At 41.4% G+C, this 21,213-nt stretch overlaps 3 protein-coding genes across 3 annotated transcripts; 1 reads left to right on the top strand and 2 right to left on the bottom strand.

Moving 5' to 3' along the window:
* The first annotated feature begins 6,457 nt into the window (after positions 1–6,457).
* On the top strand, positions 6,458–13,467 carry LOC118100454 (ras-related C3 botulinum toxin substrate 1). The gene is made up of 6 exons (XM_035145594.2): positions 6,458–6,823; positions 8,623–8,694; positions 9,355–9,472; positions 9,996–10,058; positions 11,227–11,386; positions 11,975–13,467. The coding sequence occupies exons 1-6, from the start codon at positions 6,789–6,791 to the stop codon at positions 12,103–12,105; spliced, it is 579 nt and encodes a 192-aa protein (XP_035001485.1). The 5' UTR covers positions 6,458–6,788; the 3' UTR covers positions 12,106–13,467.
* Positions 13,468–13,522: 55 nt separating this feature from the next.
* On the bottom strand, positions 13,523–18,027 carry crym (crystallin, mu). Its single transcript, XM_035145593.2, has 8 exons — positions 17,493–18,027; positions 17,266–17,416; positions 16,757–16,819; positions 15,989–16,090; positions 14,644–14,827; positions 14,380–14,501; positions 14,219–14,303; positions 13,523–14,116 (listed from the first exon to the last, which is right to left on the bottom strand). Exons 1-8 carry the CDS (start codon positions 17,657–17,659, stop codon positions 14,043–14,045), a joined length of 948 nt encoding a protein of 315 aa, XP_035001484.2. The 5' UTR covers positions 17,660–18,027; the 3' UTR covers positions 13,523–14,042.
* A 1,126-nt stretch (positions 18,028–19,153) lies between these two features.
* snu13b (SNU13 homolog, small nuclear ribonucleoprotein b (U4/U6.U5)) lies at positions 19,154–21,011 on the bottom strand. The gene is made up of 3 exons (XM_035146726.2): positions 20,797–21,011; positions 20,500–20,620; positions 19,154–19,628 (listed from the first exon to the last, which is right to left on the bottom strand). The coding sequence occupies exons 1-3, from the start codon at positions 20,797–20,799 to the stop codon at positions 19,366–19,368; spliced, it is 387 nt and encodes a 128-aa protein (XP_035002617.1). The 5' UTR covers positions 20,800–21,011; the 3' UTR covers positions 19,154–19,365.
* Positions 21,012–21,213: the final 202 nt, after the last annotated feature.

Consider the following 21,213-nt stretch of genomic DNA (forward strand, 5'->3'; position numbering starts at 1 on the left):
TTTCATGAGGGAGTTGTTGGGCCCTGGCAGAGGGATGCATTCTTGTAGGTCTTCTTTTGTGGTGCAATTGTGGCGATGGGAGTCTGGGCCCCTGTCTTCAGTAGACCCCTTCGCCCATTTGGTTATCCCACCCTGAATGTGGGTGGATACAAAATTGGAAGCGGTTTTATTTCGTATAAAAGTCTGCATGCTTTAAAAATAGACTTTTGTTAGACAATGATGACTTTTATTTGCTCAAATGGAGATGAATTCATTGTATCAATTTGGTTTGTTGCTCTCCTCTGTGTGTGAGCTCAATACTTCTCTATTGAGGTTTTTAAGAAAAGCTTAACCTCTGCTACAACAGCAACATGATCTGCTCTTGTTTATCTCACTGACTGGAGACAGCATCCCTACTAATTGGCCATAAAGCATTAAATCACACTTTTTTCATATATTCTCATTATACATTTTAATTCCTACTTATTATATGGGATGTTACAAAATATACTATCAAACCAGACTCATTGTTCTTGTGAATTACACAGTGGGATTCAGAAAATGTCGGATTTTCCTATTCATCATGAAAAACTCTGCCTGTTATGCAACAAGTGTGGAGACAATAAGGTGTAAACACAGGACGTGTGTGCATTGTCTCAAACAGCAGGAATTACTTCAGTGTTCCTGGAAAAAGTGGAGCACAAAAACGCATTTCCAATCCATGCAACAATGCTAATGATATAATAGCCCTACATGTACACGCATGTTCAGTTCCACTCAGTGGGGAAAGGATGAAATGGCCAAATCTCATATGGTTGCCATGGTTTAATTACCTCAAAATGAGTTTCAGTCTCATCATCTGATCACATGTCATGTTAGGGATCCAAACGCTGCTCTCTCCGGGGACATAAACACTGAAAGAGCCTTTTCTGCATGATTCTCCCTTAGTCTGCAACTCCCAACGGATAGCAACATACTGTCAAAACAACTTTTCCACTCTTTCCTATAAATAGAACATTCATGGTTTCACTTGTTTTTCCCCTCTCAGGCTCCAGGCATAAACATATACTGACTCCACGGCGTTTGGTAGTTACAATTAATTTGCAGCATGTTCCCATAAATTCCTGTTCGCACTCCCTCAGATGCCCACCTGCAGCGAGGAACCGAACATAGTTGATTTCCTCCAGTATGACGTGAAACTTGGGGCGTTTATTGAGCACATGACATCTCCATCGGCAACCCTCTTCTTCTCTAATTTCTCGGCCTGCGCCTCTTCTCAGCATGTGCACAAAAAAGGAAAAGGGGTTTGCATATAGGAAGGAAAAGGCTGTCGGTTTTGGGAATAAACGTTCAGATGTCCGGACCAGAACAGGAAGAGGCTCCACTTCCAGTTAAAGTGCATGGAACCAAAAGGGTGGAGTCAAGCTCTCATCATCATACAAGTCAAGTATTTCCCTCTAATCAATAAAACACTTGAGTTCATTTATCTGTTGCTAGCAATGTGCACTGTGTTTACTAGGATTAAGGACATTTGGAAATGAAGCATTTATCCAATAAAAGAAGGGCAGAAAATATCTTCTGGCTCAAAGTTAAGATATCTCATCTCAAATTGCCTCTGGATTTAAATGGAAAAAGTTTAGAAAAAGTATGGGTCAGCCTCTCTGATTCATTTTTGAACCATAGACACGTTTTTCGTCAGGCGCTATCTTTGCCAGCTCTGAAATTAAATTACATCTTACTTTACAAGCCAGCAGAAAATACTGCATGAAGGCGCTTGATGTTCGCTGTTAGCGGGTTTCTGCGAGGCAGCACGTGTCAACCACATCACAGCGTCTCATACACAAGTCCAGGGAGTGGATGGATGAACAGACCTCAAGCTCTTGTGTTTATGTGCCACAGTCTGATTACAGTTGGGCGCACACACACACACACACACACACTCTGAACTGTAGGATGATACATCAGTCTGCTGTTACGTCATGTCAAGAAAAATCCAGTGCATAATCAAGTTAAGATGTTATTTCACACAACTACTTTTCTCAGCGGCATTCTGCCATACTGCATCACTGTGTGGAAGCATTTAACAAAAAGAAAAAGAACATTATAGAGTGTGTTGAACTATCTTGTTCTTTAGTATCTTTGACGCCCTGTTGAAGTTGCAAAATGTAGACAATAATCTGCCATGGTGAGATGTTTTTGTCAGTAGCCTCTATAGTCGGCAAACTTTATCTTCACATGACTAAAGCTGTTTTCAGACATGAACTCCAGAAAATGAGCAGAAAATTGGGTGTGGACATTTTCTAAACTTTGCCTTTCTCATGTGAAGAACACAGTCATCAAAATAACCAGTGGAATCTGACAGAACGAATCCTGCTCCTCATAGAGCTCCATGCTCTGGCAGATAAACACACTCCCGGAATCCATCACAAATTCACACCCACTCTTCTCTAACTTTTTTGTTTTTCAGCATGTCGCCTCCTCAATGCCCAAACAAACCCAAGGTTTCATGCCCTGAACTTTTGTTGCACTCATCAAGGAAATGACCCTGTGCTGCATGGAACCGGATTCATCCGCAGCGCAACACTGGGCTACATTCGTGCGGCAGCCACATTGTGAGCAAATAAGCTGCTTCATGACCCATACTGTTATAATGAGGTACATGTTGAGCCATTCAGCATCAGAGATTTTTATTTAATTGATTCTGATTTATTTTGATCGAGACTCGCTGATTATTCAATGCTACTGTCCTGTGGATGTTTGTCAAAATGGTGAAACATTGGTTCCTTGAGCATGAGAGCCTAAACAATACAATAACACATATTTATTTATTGCAGTTTTTTATTAGCTGTTCATCACAGACGGACAAACAGCTTAATTTATACACACAATACAAACAAGTGGAATAAGGAGGGTGGGGGTGTTACACTATCAAATTACTGTATGTCTGTGTCTCTATTTGACACATAAGCCGACCATAGGAACACATGCATGCGAGTGATGTTACCTCAACAGCAGCCACACTTCATTTATCACTTTACCTGTATCAGAGTGTTCTGGTGATGAGTGGTTACTGCAAATTTCATTTGGTGTTTGAACCTGAGAAATCCTGAATCCTGTGAAACCCAAGTGCGATAGTCTCACACACATTCCTGCTGATGCAAACACGCAAGAAAGTGACACACTTCCTTTCTCACAACGGTGCGGAGAGGAGGAGAGAAACTGGAGAAAGAGCAACACACACACAGAGTGAGGAGAAAAATGTGTGGGAACATCTTTCCAACTTTGAGCAACGTGCTGGGACCTTTGCTGATGTTCCGAGAGCAGCAGCATGTGACTCACCGCTCTGAAACTGACTGAATCTGATGGCAACAGTGACTCATAGCTGATTGTTTCAGGAAACAAAATTGCTTTGTGAATAGATGAGGCCGGATGTGATCACGCAAGCAGAAGTCCCTTTTTATCTCATGACTAAAGCTCCGCATATGTTGCATGTCACTGTTTGTTGCAGTGCGAGGAATTCTTCAAAAGAGCAGTTTTTATATCTGCTGCCGACGTCACATAAACACAGTTGCCTGAAACCAACCTGGAGTAAACTGTGCATCCTCCTGTCACGGCTTAACATGCAGTGGAAATCAGAGGTTTCGGGGAAGGGGGGGCATCTGGAGGCAGTTCATGGCTTCGAATAAAGGATAAAAGTAATTTACTTCTTTTGCTGAGACATTTTCAGGTGGAGTTTGGTTTTGCTGTACAGCCGCCGTACATGCAGATCATATGTGGGTTTAGCATCAGACTCCGCTCTCTTCAGCAAGAACACTGTGTGCAATACACTCTCTGTTTACAGTACATTACAATACACCACATCTGTATATGTGCAGTGTAATCCAACATGTGCATAGATTCTCACATCTGTTTACATCTAATGTATCTACTTATTCAATATGTGCATTTTCTGTTTACACTATGCATACAAATAACCACTTTTTTAAACCTTCAGGTAGTTTCTATACCTACATAGCATTCTGAATACTATTTGTGAGCTGTATTCAATGTAATTGTGTTGTATTGTTGTATTGTTGTATAACTTTTCTTGGTCTGAATGATGATAAAGTGAAGTTGGAATCTTGGAATGAAAGCTTTTTGTGCAATTATGAGTATATACGTATAATATGTTAAGACCTACATGGGAGGTGAATGTTTTCTTTATACCAGCTGCACATTTGCAATGCCCCGATCAGTCCGTGCTGCTTATGTGCAGATAAACTCCAGAAATACATCCCATCCGCACTGAATGATTCATAGCAACACCAGTTATCTACATGATCTTATTACTGAAGTATATAGGCTTACATTGGTCGTGTGGAAAGCAGAGATAGCAGCAGCAGCGGCAGCAGAAGCCTCAGCTGTGTTCCACCATCTGCTTCTCTGTGCTCAGTTCAGCTACATTGATGACATCCAGGGGAAATACCTATTCTCATCTTCCAGCTTTCACTCTATGTTGCTCTCTCCCCATTCAGTTATACAGCGGACATCCTGTGGACTCTATTGTGAGTGATAACATTACAGAGCACATTCAGGGCATTTGAGCGCTGATTGCCTGCAGTCTGTCAATCCGACTCCAACGCAAATGAGAAAGCCTCATGACAGGGGTCATTAAATCCCTGTGATTATTTAGAGGACTAATGGTGGCACATAATGATCCGAGGAAATGTCTGAACTGCGGTTTGATGGAAGATGCATACGGACTCAGGGCGGCTATAGAGGAGAGACACTGCACAACAAGGCCAAGCCAACAAACACTCTCTTAAAGAAGTTCTGGCCTCTTAAAACAAACAGCAGGGGAAACAATTACAAGAGGAACTAGTCACAATTGGATGTTTGGTTGTATTTATAGCATTTAAAAAAGCCAAAACAGCTATGCTCCTCATTCTGCAATATGTTGTATACGCCTCGTTCCTCTTTAATGTCTTTACCCAGTTTGACGTCCCGAGGTCCTGCAGTGACTCCACTGTGTTTTACAGCCTCCCTGATGTGGCGACGAAAGGCCTGTTTATCCCTCATTAATCTCTCTGCCCTGCTTTTACCCCCCACTTAATGGTGACGTTTATCCAGTTAATGTGTTGTTTGCTGGAAAAATCCCCCAATAACATAATCCAGAGTCAAGGTTGTGTGCGCGTGCGTATGTGCGTGTGTGTGTGTGTGTGTGTGTGTGTGTGTGTGAGAGAGAGAGAGGATGCTGGACTGAGTGGTTGCCATGGAGCCAATGATTAATTGATGGAGGAATAAAACCATTACAGAGATGATGGCTGGAGACTAAAAGGCAGCGATATGAAGACAGGGAGGTTTCTAATCTTTTCATAACACTGTACTATACTGCTCTCTAGTGGACACAAGGAAACTGAGGCGTGAAGAAGCCAAACCGTTATTACAAGTAATTAAAGAGTTCAGATCCTCCACTTTTCAGAATTTTACAAAAACAAATCAACAGAATAGCTCTTTTCACAGCCATGTACAATTTTATTGGATTATTGATAGAAACACATTTGATACTGCATTTGTGGGGCTGCAGCACTTCGATCAAGTGCAACATTAAAATTCAACTTACACACCTATGCATTATCATTACTTATTTATTACAAAATAAATTATAACTTACAAGGTTTTAGTCTAATGTATTTTTAGTATAGAATTATAGGCATATGTTAGGCATATATTAAGTCTAAATATTCATTGAAGTAAGATGAGAATTTTTTTTGTTCTTATGCTTGATATGATTATTTTGTTGTGTACAAAATTTGAATTGTTGTTTTCCATGTTTTTTCTTTCATCACTACATTAACCAGTGTGGCGCTACTTCACGATCACTGTTCTTATTTTGGGTAGAGTTAGGGTTAGCTGTGTCAGCAGCCGGTAGATGATGGGTTCTGTGTGGATAATAACCAGTAGATGATGGGTTCTGTGTTGTTGCCGGTAGATGATGGGTTCTGTGTTGATAATAACCAGTAGATGATGGGTTCTGTGTGGATAATAACCAGTAGATGATGGGTTCTGTGTGGATAATAACCGGTAGATGATGGGTTCTGTGTGGATAATAACCAGTAGATGATGGGTTCTGTGTGGATAATAACCGGTAGATGATGGGTTCTGTGTGGATAATAACCAGTAGATGATGGGTTCTGTGTGGATAATAACCAGTGGATGAGTGGTTCTGTGTGGATAATAACCAGTGGATGATTGGTTCTGTGTGGATAATAACCAGTGGATGAGTGGTTCTGTGTGGATAATAACCAGTGGATGAGTGGTTCTGTGTGGATAATAACCAGTAGATGATGGGTTCTGTGTGGATAATAACCAGTGGATGATGGGTTCTGTGTGGATAATAACCAGTAGATGATGGGTTCTGTGTGGATAATAACCAGTGGATGAGTGGTTCTGTGCTGTTGCCGGTAGATGGCGGGTTTTGACGCTCCTCTCTGACCGGATGTGACTCTCAGGGATCTCGGGAGCTGCAGCTTCTCTAACTGAGGGCGTTTTTTCTCTCCCTCAATCTTGACCATCTTGTCTCCAAACTAGTTGTTTTGTCTTGCCCCGGGTGTTTCCCTGCCTGGTTCACTGCCCCGGTGCTTCGGAGGCTCCTGTTGCCGAGGAGAAGACGACTCAAACCGGATTACCTCCGCAAAAGACGAACATATTTGAACTTTCCGGTCGCGGTCCCGTTATTCCTCTCGCTCTGTACTTTCCAGGCCACACGGGGCTGACGGCCTTATCTGTTAGCACGCTAAGCTAACCGAGGAGCACACCGAGCCGGTCCGATGCAGGCCATTAAGTGTGTGGTGGTGGGGGACGGGTGAGTTCAACTGGCATTTTATTCAATCCTCACTTTGATCATCGATGCGGTTAGAAAATGTCCCGGCTTTGTTCGGCCCGGTCGGCGACGGGCTGTTGGACCCGGCTCCCAACAGTTGGCCGTGGATAACAAGCCAACATGGGCGACAGCTGCTGTTGTGTCCCCGCTCTCCAGTTCAGCTGGGTCAGACAGATTGATCCACACGCCCCGGTTCGGTGTGACTGGAGGGAGCTCAGCGTGTCCTGGATTTAACAAGAGATAAATATGTGTGTGTGTGGGTGTTGTTTGCACCGATCATCTGTTTTTAGCCTCGGATCAAACAGCAGAACTCAGTAACTTTGATATTGAATTCACAAACTATAACATATCTAAATAATCCTGTGTCTACTATATAAGTTATTTATTTTATTACAAACTGGAATAACGACAATCAAACGCACCATTACTTATAATGCGTCAAACGTGTAAAAGCTTTGTTTGAATTATTATTAGTTAATCTGGTTTATGATAAAATAGTTTTCTGACAAGGTGTAGTGCAAAATCTAACGATTAAAAGCAGCTTACTTTCGTTTTATTTTGAAATACACTGAAGAATGGAATGCTTATCTGAAAGATTTTTTATAGAAAAGATTTTTTATTGTAGATTCAAAGTACTTTACTTTATTACTTTATTTGAAAGGGACATTAAATATGCCAGAGTTGGCTAATTTTCATCTGTAGTCCCAGGACAGGCAATAAAAGTGCATATGTTATGAATAAGAGCATTGAAACTATAGAAACACAAGTAGAGCCAGCCTCACATAGAAGCAAGAGGAAGAGCTCTTAAAATGCACAAAAGGAACAATACGACAACAATAAACAAATAGCAAGACAACACAATATCAATATATATGTGTGTACATTGACAAGAGAGCAGCTGCCAACCTGAGCATAATCATGTAAGACAACAGATAGCGAAAAGACAAAAAACATTACAGTATTCACGGTTTTGATTTATGATAAGCCACGCTCTTAGTGTGGAGGTCAGGGCTTCTCAAAGGGGGGTCCGGGGTCCTTGAGGGGGGTCCCCGGCAAAAAAAAGGGACTCATTTATTTTCACAGTGATTTCATTTATAACTAACACACTGATCCAATGTATGAATATTTTGGTGCTAAATTCCGTACCGTTCCTGTAATAAAACATCTAAAAGCAATAATCTTGTCAAATGGGGGGGTCCATGGTCTATCTGTGTCAGTTCAGGGGTCGATGACGAGCAAAAGTATGAGAACCACAGCATTAGATGGTTCTCATTAATGGATGAAATTTAATCTTTTATGTATACAAATAAATATCTGAATCATAAATGATCAGATTTATTAAATAACACAATGTATTTCACCTCTACAATGTATTTTGTCATATATCCATATAGTTGATATATACTGTATATATAGTCCAAGATGTTATTGATCAGTCATGTTTAAAAAAAAAAAAAAGCTTTTAAAATATTAACACTAACTTCCTGAAGGGTTAAATATTTAAAAGGAGGTAATAGGCTGCACACACACTCTTGAAATAAAGGATACACCCACAATAAAGATAAAGGTTTATTTCCATTTCCTTGTTCCTTGTCATTAACCATTGATCCTCCTAATCAGAGGAGATGCGTTAAACTTGCATCACAGGATAAATATCACTTTATTGCTGTTTTAGTGTCACTCAAGAGTTTACTTTAACAATTAAAACTAACAGAATAAGTGTAACTGGAACAGCAATCTTCTATCATTGTATTTTCTTACTCCTGTCTTTCTCCTCCCAGGGCTGTGGGTAAAACATGCCTGCTCATCAGCTACACTACCAATGCCTTCCCTGGAGAGTACATCCCCACCGTGTAAGTAACACACAGACCCACCTCTCATGAGCAGCTGTGTAGTAGAGATGTAGCGAGGTTCAGGTGACGGAGCCCGCCCACCAGACAGGAAGCAGCATCTCTTCGCTGTATTATACACAAAGATTTAATGTGTCATAAGCCGTTTCAAGACATGGATTCGCCCGTGGCAATTTGGTCCAGACGTTTTTTCGGATTATGTCTTTCGTATATGAAGAACGCAGCAGGAGATTGTCCAAGTCCGATGTGTTTACATCAACAGGAAAATGTGCAGAACATATAAGCAAGGGGTGGTGTCTGGGTAGAGCATGCAAGACGCACGACTTAATGTTGTTTACAGCACATTGACACCAGCATCGGCCTTTATCACCAAGTCTTTCCAACTCAACATCTTAGGCGCCGTATTCTACGTGTGTGGCAACTCTTTTTCCATCCTGACTTTTTGTATTCTTCCAGTTATGCGTCCGTTCAGTGTTAGAAACATCATCAACACGCCCACTCACTCACTATGAACATTGTCAGACATTGTCCTGCTGTATTGGGACTGGCAGGAAAAGTTCCCGAAAACGTCTGGAGCAACTGAATCGGACATTTGCAGTCTACACAAGCTGTTTTTCTTTCTTTTTTTTTTTACAAACCTAATATTCGCCTTTCTTCCATTAGCTTCGACAACTACTCTGCCAATGTGATGGTTGATGGGAAACCAGTCAACCTGGGCCTGTGGGATACAGCAGGACAGGAGGACTACGACAGACTCAGGCCACTCTCCTACCCACAGACAGTATGTGTACACTTTTTGCATTTGCACACACACACACACACACTCGTAGCAACAACTGCCTGCCTCTGTCTGCTGTCCTGCACAGACCAGTATCAGCCGGACAATGTTGGCCTGAATGCTGTTTTCACGTTGATTTGGAGTTATTCACAGGCCTGGATTACTTAGGGCAGAGTCTGTGCACGCAGCAGAGACGAGCCTTGTATCCACAGTACCTATACACTGCCTGAAGGACGGCTGAAGGAAGTGAAAGGGAGCTCTTGTTTGGCCTCTTTGTCCTTTGACCAACAAACTGGTCTTTGTGCCAGAGACTTGCAGGGAGCTGAAAGTGGGAGTCAGCTTGTATTTTACCAACAAGACCAGTCCAGAGCTACATTTGTGAATCGTTTTGATTTAATTTATAACTTTTATTTCTAATCGTTACTTAAGATCAAATGTTTAGAACAGAAACATCAAGCTTTTACTTTAATATTAAAAGTATGTCTCTTTTAATGTAACGACTAATGGTGTCATATTTCTTCCTCAGGACGTGTTTCTGATTTGCTTCTCTCTCGTCAGTCCAGCTTCCTTTGAAAACGTCCGTGCCAAGGTGAGAACAGCCTGATCTTTCAAAGTGTTGCCTTTGCCAGTGAGGATCATTTGAATGCCTCTGTCCCCAAATCCCAAATACTCATGATCTGTTTTCCATAAAGTTTCATGGTCTGATCAGCTTGGGCGGAGAAAGAACTGACTCACAGATCCAGATGTGGCATTTTGGCCACTCGCCAGGATTTCAAACAATTTTTCCATTTTTCAGACATAGCTCTGAAAGTAAAAGATAGAAAAACTAGATGTGCACTTTAAGGGATTCAAAATGAACTCAAAATGTGGACTAAACATTTTAAATGTTCTCTTTGATGTAAACTTACAGCCATAAAAAAACGAGACAAGTTTATAACCAGCCCAGTTGTTGTGATGATGCAACAAAAGAAATAAAAGTTAAACGCAATGTGTCACGAACAAAAGACAGAGTTTTGTGACGTTGTGAATAAGCATGGCAACGTGGAAGTTGTATTCTTGATCACCATTGTTGTCACTGCAGACAGTTGGTCCCTATTAGGCTTCTTTCAGTGTTAACTGTTTAGAGGGTTTTTTACAGGGATCTTTATCATCCACAGAGGTCTCCTCCTGATTATTATATCAGGTAAAAATACAGACTAAAATTATTTTCATATCATTCATTTAATTTTAAAATGTCCACCTTAAAATTCAGTGTTTCTGTGAAGCTGTTTGGCCAACACTGGTGGCTGTAAGTTGAGCTGCTGCTATCATTTGCTCAGCTTTCTTCTCTGATAACTTAAGTTCCAGACGTCTCATGGCTAAAATCCTTCATCTGGTTCAAATATATAGTAAAAATTGCAAAACAGCTTACCTAATTAACATATTGTTATAGCTTATTTAATAGAGGTTTAGTCGTCTTTTGGACATTTGAATGTTAAGAGTTTGCAGATTATGTCCGTTTTAAATTGAAACAGACAATCTTAGGTGTTCTGTGGGTCAAGTAACGGGAGTAAACGCCATACATCGTAACAATGACACTGAGAACTGTTCAGTGTTGGTGGAAGTTTGAGTCTCCGAGTTCCTCAAAGGTCAAATCATGTCGAGTTTGGATGACAACCAGGAAACTGAGGGAAAAAATCTGTTCTTGTAGCAACACACCCACATTCCACCCAGTCCATCTGCATCCTGCAGCCTCTGACTCTGTCCCCCTCCTGCAGTGGTACCCCGAGGTGAGACACCACTGCCCCAACACACCCATCATCCTGGTGGGCACCAAGCTGGACCTGAGAGACGACAAGGACACGATCGAAAAGCTCAAGGAGAAGAAACTGGCGCCCATCATCTACCCTCAGGGCCTGGCCATGGCTAAAGAAATAAGTCAGTTCAAGCACAGCACGTTCACTAATCCAATTTTTAAATCAGAGTGCATACTGTTAATATTTCAAACTGATGGAGTCATTTTTGCTACATACTGGCAACAGGAAATATGCCTCATTTCACCATCATTCCATTTACATGAAATATTCATGGTCTGGTCTGCAAGTTACACACAGCCATGAAATGCATGTTTGGTGAATGGTGTCTAATGACACATAGTGGAGACAGGAGTTGATACACAATGTGTAATTCATCACGTCCACCGCCACACACACAAGCATGAAATGACATCTTACTCATTCATGCAGCGTCCGATGGTAGTGACAGCACACAGTGTCGTTAACATTGTGAGTTAAGGCGTTTTTTAGCTTTCTCCTTGATTTCTCAGGGAATAGTTGATGGATCATCTTGATTATCTTAAAAATTCGGACGTTGTGAATTTAAATGTAGGTTTTTTGAATTTGTGATTTAGTTTTTGTTATAGCATTTATATATATAATACTTTTGAACTTTATGATCATCCCGTGCAAAGAAATCCATCTAATTGCTGAATTGTTGATTTTTGTTTCGCTCCCCTTTGGCCACCAGGTTCAGTGAAGTATCTGGAGTGCTCAGCTTTGACACAGCGCGGCCTTAAGACGGTGTTTGACGAAGCCATCAGGGCGGTGCTGTGCCCCCCACCCGTCAAGAAGAGGAGGAGGAAGTGCAAAATCTTGTAAAGGAGACACAAAGGTGGAGCAGAAAATATGGTTTCAGTCAGAACTCGCCTACTCAGAGGGAAGACGATGATATCGGGGTTCACCCCAAATATCTGTTCAATCCCTGTGTCCTTGCGTTTGGAGAAGCTCTGGTAGATCAGACTTCCATCTGAAAGAACGTCACAGATTTAAGAAGCGCTGGTGGTTCTCAGTCAGGTCTGACCGGTGGTTTCTTAAATCTGTGTTGCCCTTTCAGATAGACAGGAATTAAGTAATTTTGCTATAGGCCTTGGGGGGAATGTGAGGGTGGGGGGATTTGATTTGGGATCTGGGATTGATTAACGAGTTAGAAGGAGGATTGTAGAAGAAACACATTGTGAAGAAACACTACTTGAACGTGAATTTATCATGAAATGACCGTAGATTTAACTCTAGTTCAGAAGGAGGTCCTGCACTGCGCTCTATCCCTTACACGAGAGATTTCTGCTGCCTTAATGAAATTATAACTTTTCAGAAACAGTTTTTTAGAAGCTCAAATTTCTCCTTTTTTTAAGTGTCAGCTGATTGAAGGACCGTTTTGTTTACACGAGTCATCCGATGAGACTGAGGTGCTGCCAAAACCCAGTCAGTGGTCATCACTGTGTAGTCACTCCATAAACACTAAAATGTAATTTTTTTCTTCCTTTACTTTTATTTTAAACTGCATTTAATGTCATTTATGAAGAAATGTTTTAACCCTGATATTATTAAATTGACTCATAGCGCCGTCGTCGTAGCAGCTGCTAAGAGAAGTATTAATTAAAACACAAGAGTTATTAGTTATTTTGTTTTGTTCCTAAAAGCTTTCTAGATGAATACATTGCTCTCTTCTCACTACGTGTTAAATGAAGACAGTGTTTTTTGACTTGTTTTGATCATGTGAAGGTGCACTGCCGCCACAGTTGTTGTGCTGGCTCATTGTCTATTTATATGTTACGGTTATCATTTCACATTTTCACAATTTGCTCTAAAACCGCTTTGAACATTCAGGCTTTTAATGAAGTAAAAGACACTCACATTGTTTGCATAATGGTGTGCAACCATGCTCTTGTGACCCCATCTATCACTGTTTTATGAGCCAGCGTATCAGCACTCGAGGGTTGTTACTCCTTTTACTGTCTTTGTTGTTCAATGCGACCTTCAGCAGATGACTTTTATTATGAAATGAGCATGGATCAAACTGTATAGGGGCCCTGTTCAACCACCTTAAATCTGGACTCATGGTATTAGTGTTTCAACGGCACGTAGGGAGTGCACACTCAGATTTCTTGCTAAATGTGGTTTAATTTTCATATAGTAACTTGCTGATTTTTTTTTTTAAAGCAAATAAATTCTTTGAAAATGCTCTGTTGTGTTTTATATCTTTTGTCCAAACACAGAAAAGTACAGGGAAGTAAGATTTAAGAGTGCAACAAATTTTATTTAGCACATAAAATATTAGAAAATTGTGACATTCAATGCTAAATAGCAAATGTTGACACATTTCGTAGACTGTATATAAAGATTGGACAACACGACTGCTACCATAAGTGAAGCCAACTCATCTTGATCGCCCCCTTGTACCTGGCTGCAGGAGAGGGCATTAACCCCTGCCTCCTCCATGTTAGCAGATGGTGCATGCACAAACAAAAAAGTCAAAGTATATGTGAATACTTTGACTTTCTTAAACGGAGTTTCTGTCATTTTAGGTAGTTCTAATAACATATGTATATTCAAGTGTTACTTTTTTGTTATTTGATGCTATAGAAAAACATTAACATGCTTAGAAAAGTTTTCTGTTAATTGACAATATGATCTATCGACTTGTTACCGCAGCTTTAAATATACAGTTCTATGTTGATGATCAGTTAGGTTATACAGCAGGACTTCAGCTTGTGTGATGCAGGGGTAAAACCCAGAGACTGCAAAGCAAGGTTACTTCATGGTTGGCTGTGTTTGGCTTTCCATTGGTCAAACACCAGCTTGGCAGACACTGCATCCTCAACTCCCATTCCTGTTATAAAAAACAACCAATTCAGTCACACAGAATATCATGAAAACATTTAAAACCTGTCCTGACACCAAAAAATACTTTCCACATGATGGCAGAGCTTACCGAGGGATTTGAACACAGTTGTCTTCTCTCTGTGAGCGGGTTTAGTCCCATTAATAACGTCTCCAAGCTCTGCAAACATCTCCGCCTGAAAACCAGACAATCCACAATCAGATTCTGCAAAGGGAACCAATAACACACACATCAGTCAATAAGTGACTGACCCCAGAGAGAATGACGTCACCGGACTCGGCCATCGCTCCCTCTCTGCTGTCAGCGTACACCACGGCCTCCTTCATCAACACGTCGTCCAGCTCCCGCCAGTCCGGCCTACAGGCTCCAACTGCTGCTCAGCAACAGGAGAGAAACAGTTTATGTACAGAATTTTTTTAAAAACACCTAAACACTGAGTTTGGGTCATTTTTATTGGTGCTAATCTCACATATTTCCTCTTTCTTTCTGTTAATGTGTTTATTCTTTCTTCCCACCTGCCACGTGGGCTCCTGGTTTGACCCACTGACCAAACAGTACCGGCTCAGTAGATCTGGTTACTGTCACTATGGCGTCCGCTCCCCTCACCGCCTCCTCTGCTGAGACACAAAGCATCACAGGACCCCGGACCGAGTCCCTGAACCTCTCAGCTCTCTCTTCCGTGTGGCTCCACACACGAACCTGGGGGTGAAGAACCAGGGTGAGTGAAACAGTTTACAACGAGAAAACAAACAAACAATATATCAACCAATCACAGACCTCATTTCAACAGTACTGACCCAGAAAGTCAAAATGTAGGACATCATTGTGGACGTGATAAGCCTGCACACACTGGGCAGCACTGGAGAGGATGTAAAATCAGATTTCAGTGCTCAGGCTGGTTTTGAATCTTTCACTTTGCTCAAATCTAAACTTGGAAATGAATCATAGACTGTATATAAACAATGATGTCGACTCCAGGTCCGAGTGAAGCACATGAGGAACTGCTTGACACCTGTATTCTCACAAATGACCAGCAGAAGGCGACTCTCCTGGTCGATCCTACCTCTCACTTGATTTATGTCAGTAAACATTTTCCCGAAGGAGTTTATGGTCTCGATCAATAGGTTCAAGTTTCCTTCAATACAGCATGATGCTCATTTAGTAAATTGTGGTCCCATTTAGAATCAAATAAATGATAAATCATAGAATCCGATGGGGCATGGATACAGTGTGATTGACAGCTAGTACTGCCAAATGGGTTAAGGTTCATTCTGGTTTTTAAAAAATCAACGTGGCACTTGCTGAGATACAATAACTCGAGGCTTCTCAGTGTCACTTCACTAACCAATGTGTTACGTCACGGTGGAATGTCACTTAAAATGTACGCTGCCGCTTTACCTTTCCACTGTAGTGGTGTGTAAACAAATTTGTTAAATGTTCAGTTACCTAAAGCAAGAGCGGTGTCAGTCCAACAAGAAATCAAATCAACATCCCAAAATGCTGAGCTACAGACAACCTTAAATATAATTTTAAAAAGTTGTAAAAAGTTGGCAGAGCGGCTTAAGGTTTGTTTGTGTCTCTGTCAATATCTAACTGGTTACAGAGGAACAGGTTTTACATTTTACATTACAAATCTGTCTATTAAGTCCCTCTGGTCTCAGCTTTCACGAATAATGAGCTTAATAACAAGATAAATAGTATACTCTTATAATGTGGTATGTTTTTGTATGTTGTCAGGAAAATACCTTGTTGTAGCATGAAAAACATTTGGCTATAACAATAAATAGGTAACTCAACACTGTTTTTTTCTTTTCTTTTCTTACGTGGCAGCAGCACACCTTTGTACTTTTCTAACAGTACCTCTTTAAAGGAGAACATTTCAGTGAAGACATTGTAATGACTCAGGGCCTGGATGCCGGTCCCCAAGATGGCCAGCACCTCGGCCTCTGGACGCATCAGCAGCTGCACAAGGAAAACACACAATGGCAAATCCAAGAGAGTCAAAGTTAGAAGAATAGAGCAACAATAGAACACAGGCAGCCACTGAGAACTGAAGCTTAAACAGCTTAACCTTTGTATCTGTTTCCTTTCTTATATTGTAACCTGAACAAGGTGTGTCATAACCAGCAGGCAACTTGTTTGCTTGCACGCTTGTTGCATAAACATGTGAAAGCGATATCTACTGAGTTTATACTGAATTCTGCCTGCATGTCTACTGAAGACGTTAAAATCTTTATGGACAGCCACTGACAGAAGTAGGATATCTGACTGTGACAGACGGTCTGTGTGTTTGCGTAGCAGAGAGAAGGAGAGTGAGGCAAAGAGCGCATTCCTCTCAAATTTTTATTAGCAGCTCTAATTATAGGATACTCACCGACACACACACATTTTCTATCTGCACACGAAGCACTCTCTCATAGGGGATGTCAGTATTGGCAGGTTATTAAAGGGGATGGCTTTTGGATGATTTTGGTTTACAAATTACCTACTGGTCATCACAATAATGGCTTAAATTTATCATTTTTTAAAAAATTATTCAGAAGCAATGATGCTAACCCCCCCAGCCCCGAGGAATCTGGGCTGACCCAGATGCCTTACAGTTCAAACTGTTGCCCTCTGACACTTTACCTTGGCAGAGATTGCAGAGACTGCAGCTGTCCTCATGCTTGTGATGACCTCTCCATCAATGACCTGCAGGTTGTAGAAATGTTATAGAAAAATGTTTTATTACCTCCCCCAAGAAGGTTTTGTTCTTTAGCTAGCAAGATTACGCAAAAAAAATACTCAAACAATTTTCATGAAACATGTTGGGTGGATGTGGTATGAGCCAGAAATGAGCCCATTAAATTGTAGTGTGGGTCTTGATCAGGGGGCAGAGTCAGGCTTCTCTTTCTCTTTAACATTGCAAGATAGGGTGTTTCTCAACATTTTTCTTGAATTCTCTGACAATGATTCGTCGATCTTGATGAAAGAAATCAGGAATGTTTAAGGGACAGATATTGTTGTGTGTGTGTGTGTGACAATCTAGTGAATGTAATTGTGGTAAGTGGAAAGTTGGGCCTTGGCCGAGGTTTGCACTCAGCTCTAGTTTTAATCTTTTTGTCCGAGTCACTCATGCATGGGCCAGTTTTACTCACAGCTTTGACATTCCCATACTCTGGATCCAGCAGCACCACTGTGGCCTGCGTGGCTGGCAGAGTGGAACCAGCCTCCCTGTTGTAGAAACACACAAACTTTGTGCTCAGGACTCCAACTTTCTCCATGTAGGTAGGCATCAGCCCCAGGAACCTGTGCAGGTGAATAAGTGTTAGCAGCAACCGCAGCGTGTTAACGATTCACTTTCAGTGAAGACGAGCAGACGTACCCGCGGTGTTTCTGCAGGGCCACTGTGGTGCGAACCGGCTGGATCACCTCAGCGCTGTCCCGCCTGGAGAACTGACCCAGAGCCTCTTCCAGGCGCGGCACCAGGGCGCTGTAAGTCAGCATCTCTCTGACTTCGTCTTCCCAAATGACAACAGGTGGGTCGGACATGGCTGAATGTTGCCTCCGCGATTCAAATGAGTTCAAGCCAAGTCCGAAGTTCACTGGAAATCGGATCTCACCTCAAAGCTCCTTGCGCAAAACACAGGCAGAACCAAGTTATGTGCGCAAAGAGCAAACGTAACTGTTTGACAACTTTAGAACATGCGGATGTCTCCGTGGTCAGTGTGTGTGCGAGTTTGTGTCGGGGTGTGTGTGTGTGTGTGTGTGTGTGTGTGTGTGTGTGTGTGTGTGAGAGAGAGAAGGGGGATGTTCAAGAGCTGCCGTAGAGTTATTTAAACACTGTGGTAAGAATGGAGATGTGGAACCGGGAGGGCAGGCTTTAGAAGTAGTAACGCCGGGTTCACACCGGTCGCGAAAGCGCCGCGCCGAACCAGGGGGTTAGGGTTAGGGTCCGCCTCCTTTCCGCCCCCATGTTACTCAATTGGGCTGTTCACATGGGCTCGCGCTCTGCGTCTGTTCTATTTTTTCTATCGCGCCAGAAAACACACTGAAAATGACATATTATATATGATATAAATGATCAAATATGCATCCCATACTTTGGATTTCCCTGCTGTTCTCCTGGAGCTTCAATTTCCCCCCCCCCCACATGATGACATTTCCCCATCTGCCCATCCACTACAAGCACACAGAGAGATAGAAACAAGCATAACTAAGTATATTATGAGAAAATAGTCATAGCATTATGAGAATAAAGTCATAATCTGTTTATTTCCTAAAAAGTGATACTTTCCTGGTAATACCGACTATCTTAACCTTAAACTACAACTTTATTCTTTTAATATTTTGACTTTTTATTAATTTACCACTTATGGTATAGCATGATTTTTTTCATTTCGATATGGCCCTAATAGTTTGTTGTATTAAAGTGATCAAAGTCCCACAAAAAGATTAGACAGTATGCGATAAAGTCTACATAAAATACATTTTGTTGCAAAAATTATTCTTTTCATTGCCAAGATAATTTTACATGTAATTAAGCATTTGTACACTGGTAACCTTCACTAACGGATCTGAGTACTTCTTCAACACGGATGTAGGTCAATCACTATTTCTACCACTGGTGCAGCATCACATTTAACAATATTTCCTCAAATCCCTTTTAGTAACTAGTCATTTACAGGAAGACCTTATGTTACTGCTCCAGTTCTTTTTATGTTATGTATAATGAAGTCAATATTGGATTCTAAATAGAGACAGAAAAAGTGAGGCTGTATGTTGGTAGCAAACACTTCTACACCCAACTGTCTCTGACCACAATTCAAACAGACAACAGTGAATCTGATTTTGTTGCCAGAAGAACATGGCCCCAAACCCTGCAGGGGAAATTCCTTCCTGTTGTATTTGGCTGCAACACAAATTCATCACTTGTAATGTTAATCATAATTGATTTAGGACACCTCTGATACAGTTAACAGGTTTACAACACAGCATGTGCAAAAATGAATATAACGTGAAAAACTACATGGACAAGTCACCAGGTTTAAGTACAAAAAAAAGAGGCTTTTATTAAGAACCAAGCAATGTCAATGCAAACTGATAAACAGAAGTGAATGCATTGTCCTAAAAATCAAAATTACACCATTATCTCTTCTCCATGCATAACGACTGTTTTAAATCAAACAGAACACAGGACTTTTTTCAAACTGGAATTAATTCTCCTCTTCTTTCAGGAGACGACAGTGCGACAGAACTCAAACCAGCAGTCTCTCAATAGCCGTCTGAACAGACTGAATCTGGGGCTTGAGCTGAGATCCCTCCTTTATGGTGACCGAGGTAGCAATGACGGGGCGCGACACCCCACAGGCCCGGCCCAGGGCCTGCTTGGAGCGGACGAATACGTACGGGACGTTCTTGTCCTCGCAGAGCAGTGGCAGGTGGAGGATGATCTCCAGTGGTTCAGCGTCAGCAGCCATCACGATGAACTCGGAGATGCCTCTGTTCAGGGTTTTGGTGGCTGGAAGAGAAGAGGAGAGGAGGAGGACGTTTTTAGCATCAACATTTCCACAAGTAGGACTAATGTCAAATCGCCTTCATTGACAGCTCTCCATTGAATTTAGAATCGATTCGCCTAACAACCCCAGATTCTGGGTTATTTTCTGGCTGAACACATAAACCACAACTAGACCAAAATGGATTTTTGCAGATACCAAAATTGCGGAGTAAAACATTGCTGAAAAGGATATATCAGCCATTATCATATATCAAATTGGCTATGATTTCAAAGATTCCCATAACAGAAATTTATAAACTTCTTAAAATCTAGTTCTATGTATATATTTGCTGACATTTATTATCTTATTATTTATATGTGAAATAAACATAAATCCACATATTTTCTGCATTGTTCTGTACGGTTTTCATATCAGCAAACAAACAGTGATATCGTTAAGTCTGTGAAAGGCTCATATCAGGCCACTGCAGTGGATCTGACCACAACCAGGAAAATCACTGGGATATCATCGATAACAATGTAGTATGCTGATGCCGTGCACTGTATTGCTTTAGTACAATGTAGATCACCAACATATACAGTTGAAGACTTTCTGTATTTGGATTTTTATACAGATAAATCAATTTTCATTCATAAAACTGGTTCTTTGTCCAGAAACCTTGACTTCTGACAGAACTGTTATAAAAGAGATGGTTCTCCATTCTATCACTAATTGATAAATGACTAGTTGCAGATTTACAATGGCGAGTTGAAGACCCTCAGCGAGGTTGTGTCTGTTGTAGCTGTGGTAAACATGTGGGGCCACCACGTTTCACCGATGATCATATAAGGAGCTTCTGATTGATTCTGACTGGATGTGGTTCTGGCTGCTCACCCTCGTTGGCTCCCTTCCTCAGCTGCTTGTAGTTGGAGGCTTGCTGCACCAGGTCCAGGATGGTCTTGGTCAGCGTGGCGTCGGCCAGCGGGTAGGCCTTCGGGTTCACTTGAGCTTCAGTCTGCCGATGATAAACACAACAACACAACCACATTACCCACAAGGAAACGCTTAATAAAGTGAACTAACATGTAGTTTTTAAGTTTCAGCTCAGTTCGCCGTGCAGCCTGGTCACTTTGGCGTGCTAACAGTTAGCTGGTGAGCTAGCACGGGGCTTCATTCAGAGCTAACACTCACCATGGTGAAGTGGTTTTCTGCTGTTCCGGCCCTCTCGGCGAAATGCTTCACGGAGGACTTGTTGTTTCACCCGCTGATGAAGAGGAGACGAGACGAAAGCTTCGATTCGTTGATAACAGCTTGCTGCGTTGAGGAAAAGTTTCAGCGCGGAGTTCACATGCAGGAGTCACTACGTTTACTGCACGTGTGAGGTGATGCACATGCGCACTGGGGAGCACAACAGGAAACCACAGGAAGTACTACTGCGACAATAAAACACATCATTATTATTATTACTATGTTATTAGTAGTAGTAGTAGTAGTATTGTATCAGAATAATAATTCGAATAATATATGCATATATTTAAACATACATTTTACTATAATACAATACTTACATATGATTTTATACACTCTGCTTTTATTTTGGTAAATTTT

The sequence above is a fragment of the Hippoglossus stenolepis genome, chromosome 21 (genome assembly GCF_022539355.2).
Source record: "Hippoglossus stenolepis isolate QCI-W04-F060 chromosome 21, HSTE1.2, whole genome shotgun sequence".
Taxonomy (NCBI): domain Eukaryota; kingdom Metazoa; phylum Chordata; class Actinopteri; order Pleuronectiformes; family Pleuronectidae; genus Hippoglossus; species Hippoglossus stenolepis.